At 40.8% G+C, this 14,742-nt stretch overlaps 1 protein-coding gene across 1 annotated transcript in view; it reads right to left on the bottom strand.

Annotated features, from left to right (window-relative positions):
* ISOC1 (isochorismatase domain containing 1) overlaps positions 1-14,495 on the bottom strand; it is a 19,675-nt gene extending 5,180 nt beyond the window's left edge. Inside the window, exons 1-4 of the mRNA XM_019635276.1 lie at positions 13,995-14,495; positions 2,810-2,929; positions 2,499-2,702; positions 687-803 (exon numbers count right to left, since the gene is read on the bottom strand). Coding sequence (XP_019490821.1) covers positions 687-803; positions 2,499-2,702; positions 2,810-2,929; positions 13,995-14,303 — 750 coding nt within the window. The 5' untranslated portion in view covers positions 14,304-14,495. The remainder of the gene's footprint in view (positions 1-686; positions 804-2,498; positions 2,703-2,809; positions 2,930-13,994) is intronic.
* Positions 14,496-14,742: the final 247 nt, after the last annotated feature.

Here is a 14,742-nt window from a genome sequence, read left to right as displayed (position 1 = left end):
GAGAGAGAGAGAGAGAGAGAGAGAGACACCACAATATGGAGTGAATGATTCAAAGCGTTATGTGGTAGTTTGCTTTTCAGTGTCTTGGAATAAATAGGAAATACTCAAGTAAGACCACTGCTATGCAACACTGCCCAGAGATCACCGCCTTCCTGACTCTGGTGCATCTTGACACCCTAGTGCAGAGCCATGAAACACTGCACGTGAGTGCCGTCCACACTTAGTGACACACCTCCTATCCCCAGAAACTCAAGTCTGAGGAAGATATGAGGCTGAACCGGGCTTAGGCCCACTGTGCCCTGGGTTTGGCTAGATCTTGGCTGAGTTAAACCTAGGTGACCTGTTTTTAATTTGCAAATCTCTAAATGCTACAGATTAAGCTTACTGGAATAACCTCTCAGTTCATGCATAAAACAATATAGCAAACTTATGACAAAAGATATAAGGAGCTTTTGGCGTCAGGAGTAATCTAGACCTCAGGAAACAGAAGATATACGATAGGATATGGAGGCGAGACCTCAAAGGTGGGTCAATGTACAGTCCAGACTCTGGAAATCAATGAACCTGGTACTGTTTGACCAAGCTCAAATTTAGGAGGTCAATCTTCCATAGCTGTTAAATATTCAATGCTCTTCAAATTTATTTAGAAAAGTGATAAATGATTTATTTTAAAGCAGGACAGTTACCTCAAGAGCAAACATCCTGTCCATCATGCTTCTTGATGAGGTGGCGTCAGCAACAATATGAACCTCAATACCTCGGCCAACCAATTCCAGAGCTGTTTGCTGGATGCACACGTGAGTCTAGTGGAAAAGCAAAAAATCATATGTATTATAGTAAAGCGGTTAACTGAACGTACTTTACAAACGTGCAGGCACATGAAACGGAGAGAGCACTACAGGTCTAATGACCTTGTGCCAGCGCTGGTTTCGCCTCTACCGTGCTAGGTGGTCATGGGCATAAGTGGCATCGCTGGCTTTGGTTTCCTCCTTGTAAAGTTGGGAATCGAATTATATCAATGTCCCTCATACTAGGAACCTTGATCATATTCTTAGAGCTCTGTGAGAATTTTTTATAAGATTTTCCTCTATGTGACCTGGATGACCTTTATACAGCTGACCACTACCACTCAGTTTTAATGCCACTCACAGCGGAGGTTATATCTGAATTCACACCAAGCGCCTAACACCAATGAGGAGTCTGCAGTACTGCAGATGGAGAAAGTAGTGGGAAAAGGGAGTTGTTCCCAGGCACCCAGGAGGAAAGGTAGGCCAAGTTAAAAATAGCTGTGACACAGGTGAAAATATCCAGTTTACATCACCAGCAAACGTATTATACAGTTTCCATCTTTGTAAGTACTAACTTGTAACACATAATATGAGCAGAAAACGAAGAGTGAAAACATGCTCCAACATAACTGAGTTATTACCAATGAAACAACCAATGAAAGCCGATTTCAATAATGCCACATATCTTTATAGGACAAAAGAGCTTTGGTGGATTATCAACTGACACCTTATTAAAATTAGCACTGGAAGACAGCTCAAAGATGACTTTCATTAGGCACGAGGTTTAATAATGATAATTAATCAAAAAAATTGCAGATGTCAGCAACAGCATCTGACGTGACATATTTATACAAACAGGCTTCCTCTATATTATCACTGAAGTCGAAATATAGATATTTAACATACATCTAAACCTGAGACTACATCCTTCTACTATTGAAACCTACTATATGAACCTACTACCGAAACATCATAAATAAATTAATATTATTATTATTTGGATATCACTGTTTTTATAGTTTTTTCATAATTTTAAAAATTTAGTTCAATAGTTGTTTACAAGCTATGAATACTTATATTTTGTTTGTACATGTCCAAAAAAACAAATCAAACAAATCATTTTAATCAGTATTAGGAATCCATGAGCATTCTTTTCCCTTTAAAAAGGTATGTACATAATTCAAATATGAAGGACAATGAATGACATGACTTCTAAGGTTTTTCTTGAGCAAAGATATGACCAAGGTGAAATCCTACAACACATAAATAAAAAATAATGCCTTTGGTGAAATTGTGTTCCAAAGTGGTGGTTAAAAGCAAAGGCCAAAGAATTCACTAACCTAAGATTCCAATTTAGCTCCATCCCCCAACTAGCTGTATGACCTTGGGTAAGTTATGTGGCATGTGTGTTTTAGATTTCTCATCTATGATATGGGAAAACCAAGAAAACTTAACTCAGAGGGTTGCTGTGAGAGTTTCATAAATTAATACATATATATATATATATATATATATATATATATATATATATGTATGTATGTATGTGTGTGTGTGTGTTTGGATCGGCGCCATGCTAATAATCAATAGTAAACGGTGGCTATTTTTCATCATGATTACCACCTACATGGTACTCTATATTCAAAACCTGCATTCTGGCATCAAGTTTTCTACACATGATATTACGTCCAAAACATAACAAAAGGTACTTACTTCCACTCCAAATAACACAACACTCCTGACTCCAGGTATCTCTGCTAATGCCGCTTCTACTTCTGGTAATACCATTGAAAACTTGGTCTTTGGAAGTACCAGTTTTACACCTGTTAAATCAATTTCTTGAACAGTGCTTCCAAGACCTTTAGGGTACTGTTCTGTTACAATAACAGGAATTCCTAAAATCCGGGCCCCTTGTAACTGCAGAACAAAACAGAAAACCACAAAGATAATCAGCAATATACATATGTGTGTATCTATGAATGTATATTATGCTTCAGTGAATTGGAAAAAATAAACAAGCATACCAGTCTTTGTCCCACACTAATAATATCCCCAAAATACTTGATGGCTGGTCTGAACCTTTCCTGCATGTCACAGCAGAAAAACACAGTGCTTGAAGGTATAAGATTTCCCAGGGTAGTGAGCTGAGAAAAAAAAGAAAAAAAAATGATTTAGTGCTCATTATACAATGACATTTATTTTCAGTGAAGGTCAATAAAGGAAGAAAAATGTTCCTACTGTTTGACCCTGTAAGTCAATTTCTGCAACTATTAACTAAAAGAAATGATCTGAATTACAGAAAAAAAAAGATCCATGAAAATGTCCACTGAATTGCTTTTAATAGTGAGAATTAGTAATAAACCCAGGACCAACCATACAGAAAAGAATTCACAAATTTTAACACATTCACATGAAAAAGCATTTTTTAGCCAATTAAAACAACATATTTATATGTTTTCAAAGAATTTGTGCCATCTAAGAAGAAATGCTCATAATCTAATGTGAATTTTTAAAACAGAGCACAATTCAATGGTATTTCAATAATGTAAAAATATGAATAAAAAGAAGCTAATATATGAAAATAATAACAAATGGTTATATAGTTAGGGTTGTTGGTAATATTTTTTCTTTATACCTTTCTATCTACCTACCTTTCTATATAGTATTTGTTTTTATTAAATTTATTGGGGTGACATTGGTTAGTAAAATTATTAGGTTTCAAGTGTACAATTCTGTAACACATTATTTACACATTGCATTGTGTGTGCACCACCCACAGTCAGTTCTCTTTCCATCACCATATATTTGATCCCCTTGACCTTCTTCTTCTCCCATCCCCACCGTCGGGTAACCACTAAACTGTTGTCTGTATCTATTGGTTTTTGTTTATTTGTCTTGTTTGTACTATTTTATATTTTCCAAGTGCTATTTAAAAACATTTGCTGAATGCTATTTTAAAAATATGTATTAGTTTTATAATCAGAAAAAAATGTTACAATAGTAAAAAACGTAAATTTGATGATGGTATTGTTTATACATACAGAGTTAAATTTAAAATAATCTGTAGCAGGGCCGGCCGAGTGGCACGCTGGTTTACAGTTGGCTTGGGGTCTGTCCAAGGCTCCGCTGATTAAGAGCTCTCTTGGGAGCTCCAGCTCTGAGCAGCAGGGCTGCACAGTTTGGATCCCACGTTGAGGGCCAGTGACGCTGCGCCCTCTACAGCTAAGATGGTGAACAACAGCTCGACCTGGAGCTGGGCTGCTGTGAGTTGCCCGCGACGGCATAGACTGCAGCCCCTGCAGCAGTTTGCTGCCATAAGCTATCGTGGGTGGCTGGCAGCCAGTGTGAGTGGCTGGCAGCTGGTGTGAGTTGCCAAGAGCCACTGTGAGCGGCCGTCCAAAGGCCGGCAACCAATCTGCCTCACCCAAGAAGAGCGCAATGATAATACCAACATGGGCCAGTGAAGCGACGTCCTCCACAACTAGACTGAAGAACAAAAGGACAGCAACTTGTCTGTTACCCTTCCCCAATTCCCCAACGCTGTTCCCTCCCCCAATTCCCCAATAAAATTTTAAAATAATAATAATAATAATAATAATAATAATAATAATAATAATCTGTAGTAGAGACCATGGAACATAAAACTAAAAAATAGACAAATCCACAATTATTGCTATCATCAAGATAGAAATATTAAGATGCTATTCTCAAGAGTAATTTCTTAGAGTTCACAAAAATGTAATGAAATGATGCCATGCACATCACTACTGTTAAATGAACAGACATAAATTTGACATTTGCATTTTAAAACATATTTATCACAATCAGGAAAGTCAATGAATAAAGATGAAAACTGGGTGTTCTATTGCCAAGAGTTTACATTAAATGCTGTGATTGGTCTACTCTAACAACTTGAGCCCAATATGGATGTACCAAAAAGTGAAAATCACTACTGATTATAAGAATTTAATTTCACTGAATTCTCAAAAGTCCATGGTGCTTTTTCTTCTAGCTTCCCAAATTTATAGAACGCTCTGTAAAGGATGCAATCTGGTCCTGAATGAAACCATACCACTACTCTTACTAGCCCTCTCTTAAACCTTCCCTCTAATTGCCCTGTTTTGCTCTCTCTAAAACCACCCACGGATGATGATGACTAACGATTTTCTAGAGGAACCTGTGTCCTGGTTACATGGTGGTGACTTCACCACCAGCCTGGCCCTAGACTCTGACTTAGTACCCTGCACACAGCATACTCTTAGGAAACAATTACTACAGGAATTAAGTCAATCATTAAAAGGAATCTTTTATCCTTAATAGTATGACTGTTCTAATCAGTTTGCACTTGATTTATCTATGTCCTGGCCTGAGGGACTCTAGCACTTCAATCTCCCTCTGGCACTAACTCTATAGATGTGCGCTGACTAACCACGTGCAATCCAACACCAAGTTCATGTCAGAACAGGTGTCATCTGTAATTCTAACACTATGTGTAGGGTTTTCCTACTTTGCCAATAAAGTATTATATGGTTAAATAAATATTCAAGCATCTTAAATTATATATTCTATCTTTGACTGTTTCCTTACTTAAATTTTTAATGCAAAGATGATGTCTCCATTTTGGTCATTTTCAAAAGCAGTGACGATGTGTATATGAGTACTCAGGGGGCTATTTTTAAAAGAGTCACTATTTATGTCTATGTATTTTAAATTCTCAGTAAACATTAAATCTCGGCTACAAAGGCTCAAAATCCATGTATTTTTATAAATTTGAACTGTGGGTCCCTAGTCATTCACACTGTTTAGGGCCCACTATGAAAAGCAGTTTACCTGCAACTGGCCTGTTTCAAATTATAGTAATGCAGCTGAGTCAATCTCACCATTCTCCTACATGTGAAAACCTGCAAGCACGCAAAAGAAAACTCCTGGGCAGCTGCATAAGTGTGCTGGATGGCCATGCATTAGCATACAGCTTATACTTGCTTAGATCTCCAGCTCTCCGATTTTATCTCAGACTGTACTAACTCTGTACATTCCCAACAAGTTGGGTTGTTTCAGGTTATAAACAGCAATAAGAAAGGAAACTGCTGGAGATTGGCAAACTGACAGCAGCAAGAAATGACAGCTGACAATGATTCAAAATACAATAAAAGCACATTAAAATTCAACTCATTCTATAATCTAGACCTCTAGTAAAAGAGTAACAAGCTGTATATATAACTTATAAATTGGGGCAACATCATTTTAACACACTCATTAAGAAAATGTTAAATTTTATAGTACTTTAGAACTACAATATAAAATGGTCCAAATATTTGGGACATTTAAAGGAATAAAACCGTACCTACCCAGAAATCCTATAAGAGTTGTGGTCTACTGGGGTTCCTGTTACCTGGTGCTTCCCTGTACCTCATTTCAGCAGTGAGGTATTCTTTTTTGTGCAGGGGATCATATGTCATATTAGACACAGATTAAGAGGTCAGAAAATGCAGCTCGAAAATCCTCACCACCCTGCAAAGCCTTTCTAGTCTAGGAACTCATCATCTATAAAACTTCAGTAAACAAAGAAAGAAACCATAGAGATAAGGTGGCAAGGCATATTTTTATGCAGAGAGGATTGGTTATAATTTAGTGAATTATAATTCTAGGTATTTAGTGAATAAAAAATGCCTATTCTCCTCTCAAGGAGTTGGAGTTTAACTCCCAGCATCTCCTTGAATGTGGCCTGCACTTAGTAATAATCTGCTACCTCAGAGTAGAGTATAAAGGGAGGAGGGTAACTTTACAGTGGAAAAATCTGGCAAATACTGCCTCAACCAGGTTAAGGTAATCAATGATATCATGTTGATGGTATGTAGCCTTGATGTAATGTAATAAGAATGACCTTCATGATTTTCCTTTCAAAACCCCACAACTCCAATCTATGCATGAAAAAAAAAATCAGATAAACCCAAACTGAGGTACATGCTACCAAAATATCTCACCAGTACTTCTCAAAACGGCCAAGATCATCAAAAACAATAAAAGTCTGAGAAACTGTCATAGCCCACAGGAGCCTAAGGAGACATGACAACTAAATGTAATTAGTACCTCGGATTGGACCTGGGAGCAGAAAAAGGGTATTAGGGAAAAGCTACTGAAATTTTAATAAAGTGTGGAGCTCAGTTAATAGTAATATACTAATAGTGATTCCCTAGTTGTGAGAAATATGCCACAGTAACATAAGATGTTAATAAGAAGGGAAGCTAGATACAGGTATAGAACTCTGTGCTATCTTTGCTGTAACTCTAACACTATCCTAAAATAAAAAGTTTATTTAAAAAAATGGTCTCCCTATGCTATGGTAGTTGGGGGAAAAGATGCTAGCTACTTTATGAATCAGCTACACACCTTATAAGCCAAAGAGGCTTTGAGGCTACAAAAAAACAGCAACAAAACAAAAAAACCCAAAACCCAAACCTAACCAAAAATCCCTCTAACCATGTTCAACTAACAACCCCCTCACACCAATCCGTATGAATTCCAAAAGCTGTTGTTAAATTACACACTGACTCTGTAATTCAGGGACTTCTTACTTTGACTCATGACTTTCTCTTAAAACAAAACCTTGTAGTAACTAAAAATACTGCTCATAGTCAAACATTTACATGTTGCAGCTGCAAGACAGCAAATTAAAAGTGGATTTGACCAAGTGCCAGCACAAGTAAAAGTGTCGCAATTACAGACTATGTTAACAAGTTAGGCAATATTAGTGTGTGTGTATGTTCAAGAAGCATGAAGAAATCACATTTAAAAATATATACGTGGGCTTTTTGAGCTTCTTTTGCTCGGCCCGCTTTTTCTCTTTTAATAATGGCTCTTGAGCCATTCTCTACTGCTCGGGCCCACTTCTGCTTCTCTGAAATGTATTTTTTCTTCTAATAAACTGTCTTTTTCTGCAACTTAAAAAAAAATTAGTAAATCAATAAAAAATAAAAATATATGTGTGTGTGTGTGTGTGTATATATATACACACACACCTTCACATATCTATATATCTACACATATCCATACATAAATAACACATTTCAATATATATATTTAAATGCAAAAAGTTGATCACTGCTAATGGCTTTCTCAAGTAAGAGTTTAAGAGATCAATTTCTAGTATAATTTTTTTGTCTACTTTCTTAAGAACTGTCATAGCTGGGATTTGACCTTAGATTTCATATTCAAAAGACTTTTCATCCCCAAGTCCCATTATTACCAATATCATGATAGGGTTTACCCTCCTTTACTACCACACATGCTCTGACCACTTTCTAACAAAGTCTACCACACTGGTAAGAAACCAGTCCCTCCCTTGCTCAGTCCCCCTGGTTACTCAGGACAGGCACATAAAGGGTGGCTGGCCTTGCTTAGAGGGTGGCTGGCCTTGCTTAGTGATACACTGTGCACCAGTTTTGTTCCCTCCATAAAAGTAATACATGGTGAATGTTATATGTTGAATTGTGTCCCACAAAATTCATTACGTTGAATTCCTAACCCCTAAGACCTCAGAAAATGACTTTATTTGGAATTGAGTCATTGAAAAATATCATTAGTTAAGATGAGGCTATACTGGAAGAGGGTGGGTGCCTGGTCGAACATGACTGGCATCCTTATAAAAAGGGGAAAATTGGACAGAGACCTTGTGAACAGGAAGGCAGCGATCAATGTGACGTGCCTATAAGCCAAGCAATACCAAAGATTGCCAGCAAATTACCAAAAGCCAGGAGAGCGGTGTGGAACAGATTCTCCCTCACAGCCCAGAAGGAACCAACCCTGGCCTTTGGCCTATAGAACTGGGAGAAAATAAATTTCTGTTGTGTAAGCCATTAAGTGTGTGGTACAGCAACCCCTCAGTGAACTACTACAATGAGTAAAATGTATATCTTTAGGAATGATTAAAGTTTGGAATTGTAAGTGAGATGTTTTCAAAACGTTGGTAGTCTATTATAATCACAAAACAGGCATGATCTGCTTGAGAGAAAGAAAAGGACATGGGTATCATTATTTCACTCAGAAGTGTTTTTAAGGAAATCTGATTACCACAGCTACAGTGAAGTCAGTACTGCTCCAATACTGACTCACTTAATACAGAGGTCTGTGTGATGTGACTCCCCTGGGTGACAAGGCTCCCTACACAGCACAGCCCGTGGACATTAGAATCTGAGTCCAAATCTCAATTTCACTGATTTCAAGTACATTAAATTAGGCAAATCCATTATCATCTCCAAACAGCAGTTTCTTAACCTGTAACAAAGCAAGAAAAATAGTATCTACCTCATAGGGCTATTTCAAGGATTTAATGAGCTTCATGTAATCAGTCAATAAATATATCAGGCTATTGTGATATCTCTCATAGAGAAAACATACACTACACTCTGAAGTTCAGTATGTTAAAAAACTTTTTCTGGGGGCCAGCCAAGTGGCTCAGTTGGTTAAGAGTGTGAGCTCTGAGCAACAGGGTCGCCGGTTCGATTCCCACATGGGCCAGTGAGCTGTGTCCAAGCTGAGCTGCCAACAGGTGGCAGAATGGCTTAGTTGGTGAGAGCATGTGCTCCTAACAACAAGGTTACCGTTTCGACTCCCTCATGGGATGGTGGGCTATGCCCACCTGCAACTAAGATTGAACATGGTACCTTGAGCTGAACTGCTGTGTGCTGCCGATGGACAGCCGGATGGCAACTGGACTTGGAGCTAAGTTAGCTGCACCCTCCGCAACTAAGACTGAAGGACAACAACTTGGCTGTTCCCCTTCCTCAATTCCCCAACACTGTTCCTCGTCCCCAATTCCCCCAATAAAATCTTTAAAAAAATAATAACTTTTTCTGTAATGAGGTAAAAAATACCATTTACTAAGATCCATATATATGTGTATATACATATATACACACATACACATGTGTGTATGTATATGTGTAATAAACATACACTCACACTAATATTGCCTAACTTGTTAACACAGTCTGCAGAATTAAGAAGATGATTCATAAAGTAGATTTCCAAATGTCACCAAATGACTTACTACTATATGATCTGTTTCTGGCAAAACAGGTTTGGGGCTTTTTAATGTAGGCTTCCAAAGAATATTGATTTCCACCTGCTCCTCCCACATGTTCCCACAGTAAAGGTTCCATACTCAAAAATCACCCCTTTCAAACCAGCAAGCCCAAGGGGGAGCAGGTTCCTTTTCCTCTTCTTTCCTAAGCGTGCCTTCTCTCTCTTCCCACCGTGAACTCTGGAGTCTCTTTTAGCTATAAAATGTCCATGCCCCTGTTTAAAATGATAACCGCAGTAAACTTCTAAGAAAGCTGGAGCCAAATCCCTTCCCAACTAACCTAATCTCAGGAAAAGGTCAAAATAACCTTCCCAGGGAAGCCCTTATCTTCTGCCCACACAAAGCTGTCAGAGCCTTCCCTCCTCTGTACTAAAGCAAAATCCTCTCGCTGGCATCCTTCTCACAACGTCCACTCCTTCCTCTCCTCTGGGCTCTGCCTTCCCTGGTGACAAGCTGGAAAACACACTGGTGGAGGTATGATATCAAATTTACACGAGTTTCCAGAGATGAATGTTTCCATTAGTTAAAACTTGGGAAATTCCATTTGAAAATTTCAAACTTGTAAGTCATAAAAATGACCTAAATTCCCACTGCATAATCCTCTCATTTACATTTCTTCCCCTGCATCTCAAAATTCCTCAGACTTCAAGCATTCTGACAAAGCTAAAGACACATAAACCATGCTTGAAACAAGAGCCGTTTGGCTACCTGAGCTGTCAGCAGACTCTAGTCACTCTGACAGACTATTTCATAAAAGAAGACACTAAAAAGTTACTATAGCCTAATACTGGCAATGGGGGTCTTAAAGGTCAGTCCCCATAGAACCACTAACCGAACATGGGTGCAGACAGTGTAGCACAAGCAACCACTGTGTTTTACAAGGTCACTGGCAATGGCAGTCAGAACAAGCATGAAAACAAACTCAGACCCCTATGGAAATGGAGACTATATTCTAGAATACATAGTATGTGACCCAGGGTCATAGAGGCTGTAAGGCTATGTTTGGAGAAATAACAAGTCACATTATTTAAGCAGTGGATGACACGTGGCCAAACTTATGCTCTTTGTCCCTACCTCTGCAAGAAGGGGCCTACCATCCCAGTAGAATGGCTTCACCAATGGGTCACCTTGAATCTTCCCATGATAGGCATCTATTCCAAAGAATGACGAACAGCATCAAAACAAATGACATTACAAGTTCAAGTTGGTGGCTTATTTTCCATTCAGCTTTATCCTTTCATTAAGCATAAAAAGAGAACATGAATGCTATGGTCAGTTATAAGGGAGGTCCTTCCCATGCTTTCGTACATCCACCATTACCATGGAACCTTGGCAATCCCCTGGACGGTCTGCTCCTCTGCAAAATGAAAGAGTTGGAACCAGAACTGGGTCTTATTCATGTTTGCATTCACGGTGCCAGGCACTTATAGCTGCTACCAGATATTTGTGGGAAGAACTCTAGCCATAAAATGTTCCTATCTCTAGGATTATAAACTGGGTTCCAAAAAACATATAGTAAAATGGTCATGAAAAACAGTATCTTCCCTTTCTCTTCTGAGAGTATATACACACATATATACATATATATACATATATGCATATATATGTTTTCATATAGCTATAAACAGGTATCAGAATAGGTACATGGATATATGGGGGGGGGTGTATGTATGTGTGCATGTATCCCTCCACATTATCTATTTTTAAGCTGGGGGAGGCACCTGGCTGAGGAAATCAAAATACAAGATTACTAAAATAAGATGATATAAAAGAAAAACATTTAAAAACATTTAATAATATATTATTATATAACAGATACTTAAGAATTCTTGGACTATTTAGTGAAAAAAAAATTTTTTTTAAATGGAAGAGTAGTGCCATTATTGTAATTATTTTAAACATCACCACAAAAAATTATCTATATGTTATCTCCTACACCAAGCAAAATATTTCAAAAGCCACGAGTGACCTGAATTATATAATGCCTTTTGAGAATGTATAAGACATTTCAAGTATATACATATACATTATTCATTCCCAGAACATTTAATTACAAAGAGTTGTCAGACACAGGCTGTGAATTTTTCAAAATTAAAAAAAATCCTATCTTGGGTGAGAAAAAAAACCTTACAGATGTGGGGGTGGGGGTGCTAGTTTGGCATAACATCTCATTAGGTAACAGCCCACCCTCACTTGCAGCCACTACAACAATTCATCACAAAGAAGTCTGCGTCCTCAGAATGGCTCTAGGACCTTCTCAGTTGTTATTTGGATTCTTGCCTTTATTAATGGATTCGTCAAAGATGCATCCAACTTCTTAGGTATTTTGGCAGCAATAATAATCTAAATAGACTGACAAGGAAGGCTGCAGAGAGGTGTCAGCCTTTTTAAATTTAATTATTTTTTAAAATTTATTTTTCAATTACAGTTGACATACAGTATTACATTCATTTCAGGTGCACATATCGTGATGAGGCATTTACACACCTTACAAAGTAATCACCCCCATAAGTCTAGCACCCATCTGACACCATATAGTTATTACAATATTATTGACTACATTCCCTATGCTATACTGTACATTCCCTTGACTATTTTAACTGCCATGAAAGCTCTTAAAGACATAAAAACAGGGAGTAGTCAACACCACTGAACCACAATTGTCCAAATTCTCCACATGGACAGCAGGACAAATTCTGGGGTAATCAAGACCATCTGTCTCCCTCTAGACCAGCAGTTCTCAACCTGTGGGTCGCGACCCCTTTGGGGGTCAAACGACCCTTTCACAGGGGTCGCCTAAGACCATCGGGAAAACAAAAAGATATTTACATTACGATTCATAACAGTAGCAAAATTAGAGTTATAGAGTAGCAACGAAAATAATTTTATGGTTGGGCGTCACCACAACATGAGGAACTGTATTAAGGGGTTGCGGCATTAGGAAGGTTGAGAACCGCTGCTCTAGACTCTCCAGGGGTGGCAGTGGACTCTTAAGCCTTTGTCCTCTGAACACAGGAACTTTATCCAGGTTAAAGTACCTGCTTTGGAAGCTTCTGGCAAGGGTGCTGGGTGAGAGGAAACAAGACCAATTCCACTGCCCATGACAGCTGAGAAAAAAACTAGAGAATAATCCTCAGAAAACGACACTTGAATATTAAAGTGCCTTCTAACTCTGAATCCCACGTTTCAATTTGGCCTTCCGTAGAAATGGCTATTCAGTTTCTCAAGTAAAGACCAAATGCTGATGGTGTAGTATCTAAAATATATCTTTATGTTCTTTCTTTTCTAAAATATTAATCCTCTAGCGAGTCCTTTGAACGCAAAAAGGGGACAGGACACCCAACTAACTGTAGTATTAGAGCATGGCTTTTAAAAAAAGATTTAAAAGCTGTAAGATAAGCCTGAGGTATAACAACTTTCTCAGCCAGCGCGACCAGGAAATCATGGTCTAGCTGAAGTTGATATTTAATAAGGCATTGCAGTCCTGGCGTCAAAAGACTTCTTCAATGTAGGCGACGCAGGTATATAATCAATCAACAGATTCAGGTGACAGGTCCTAGGAAGAGGCTAAGGAAAAGGTTATCTCACCTGAGGTTAGGGGAGGCTTCAGGTCAAGAAACTGAAAGCTGGGGAAGAGGAAGGGAAAGGGTCTGACTCCTTGAAGTTTGTGTTTCCGCAAGTGGTGAACACAACTCCGAGTAACAAACCCTACGGCCAATACTCCCCACAACCTCTTTTCCCTCGTTGTGCATCGCCTCAAAATAAAAACTCAGCCACTACTGCACAGTCTTTTGGTTACGCAGGAGGCTGGGGCTCGCGCCCGGCACACAAAGCGGATGCGGGCGGCTGAGGACCACACACGTGGGGGGCGTTCGCGCGCGCAGCCACCAGCTGGGAGACCCACGCCCCCGCCTAAAACAGAGGACAGCTGGTGACCGTCACCTTTGGACCGCTACATTCTCTGGGCCGTCTCCGAGGCTTGCGATAGCGGCGCGACCCTTCCAAGCCGGCGAGGCGCGCAGGGCCCGGGCGGCGCGGGGGCACCTGAGGAGCGCAGCGGGGACAGGGACGCACGGGGAGTCGGAGCAGCGGCGGGGCGCGCAGCCTCCCCCACCAGCAGGACCCACCTGGATCTGCAGCGGCACCAGGCGCACCTTGCAGCGCTCGCTCACCGCGAAGCCCTTGGGCAGGTCCACGTACTGGCCCCACTCCTCCGCGAAGAGCTGCACCACGAATTTGCGGTGCATGTCCAGCTGGTCGCCGTAGAGGCTGAGGAACTTCTGGATGAGCAGCTCGTAGCCCGCGCCGTGTGGCACGGACGAGGGTCGCGCAAAGACCGAGAAGCAGAAGAGCACGGGGACCGTGCCCGACGGCGCCCCCGCGCCCACGCCGCCGCTGTTGGGGAGCGCTGGGACCGCCGCCTCCGTCGCCGCCATGTTCCCCCGAGCGTCTGCCAGCTCCGAGGCCGCCGAGGCTCAGACACTGCCAGCCGCTGCGGCCCCGCCTCTCCGCGCCGCCCGCTCGCCAGCCCGCCCGGGAAGCGAAGGGGCGGGTCCTCCTTCCCACCCCGGTAGAGGGCGGACGTACCGGAGGGCTGCGCGCTGGGGCCCGGGCGCGCGCGCACGCGCGCGAGAGAGCGCCTGCACCCGCCTCCGGATCGCCTTCTCCAACCTTTGGCTGCTGCGGGGCTGCCTCTCCGGGAGGAGATTTGGCTCCCCCCCGCCGCCCCGCCCCTCACGTCCATCCGGCCTCGCCCACCTTAGAAAGAGTGGTGTTTTCCGAGAGTTGAGAGTTGTACTTGGGAGCACAGGACTCCCGGAACCTGCTGGGAGGAGGTACCTGTTGATCCTGTGGCTGAAGCATGCAGCCCTCCTC

The sequence above is a fragment of the Hipposideros armiger genome, unplaced genomic scaffold (assembly GCF_001890085.2).
Source record: "Hipposideros armiger isolate ML-2016 unplaced genomic scaffold, ASM189008v1 scaffold_21, whole genome shotgun sequence".
NCBI classification, from domain to species: Eukaryota; Metazoa; Chordata; class Mammalia; order Chiroptera; family Hipposideridae; genus Hipposideros; species Hipposideros armiger.
Note: the sequence above shows the minus strand (reverse complement) of the source record. Positions and strands in the feature narration are given on the sequence as shown.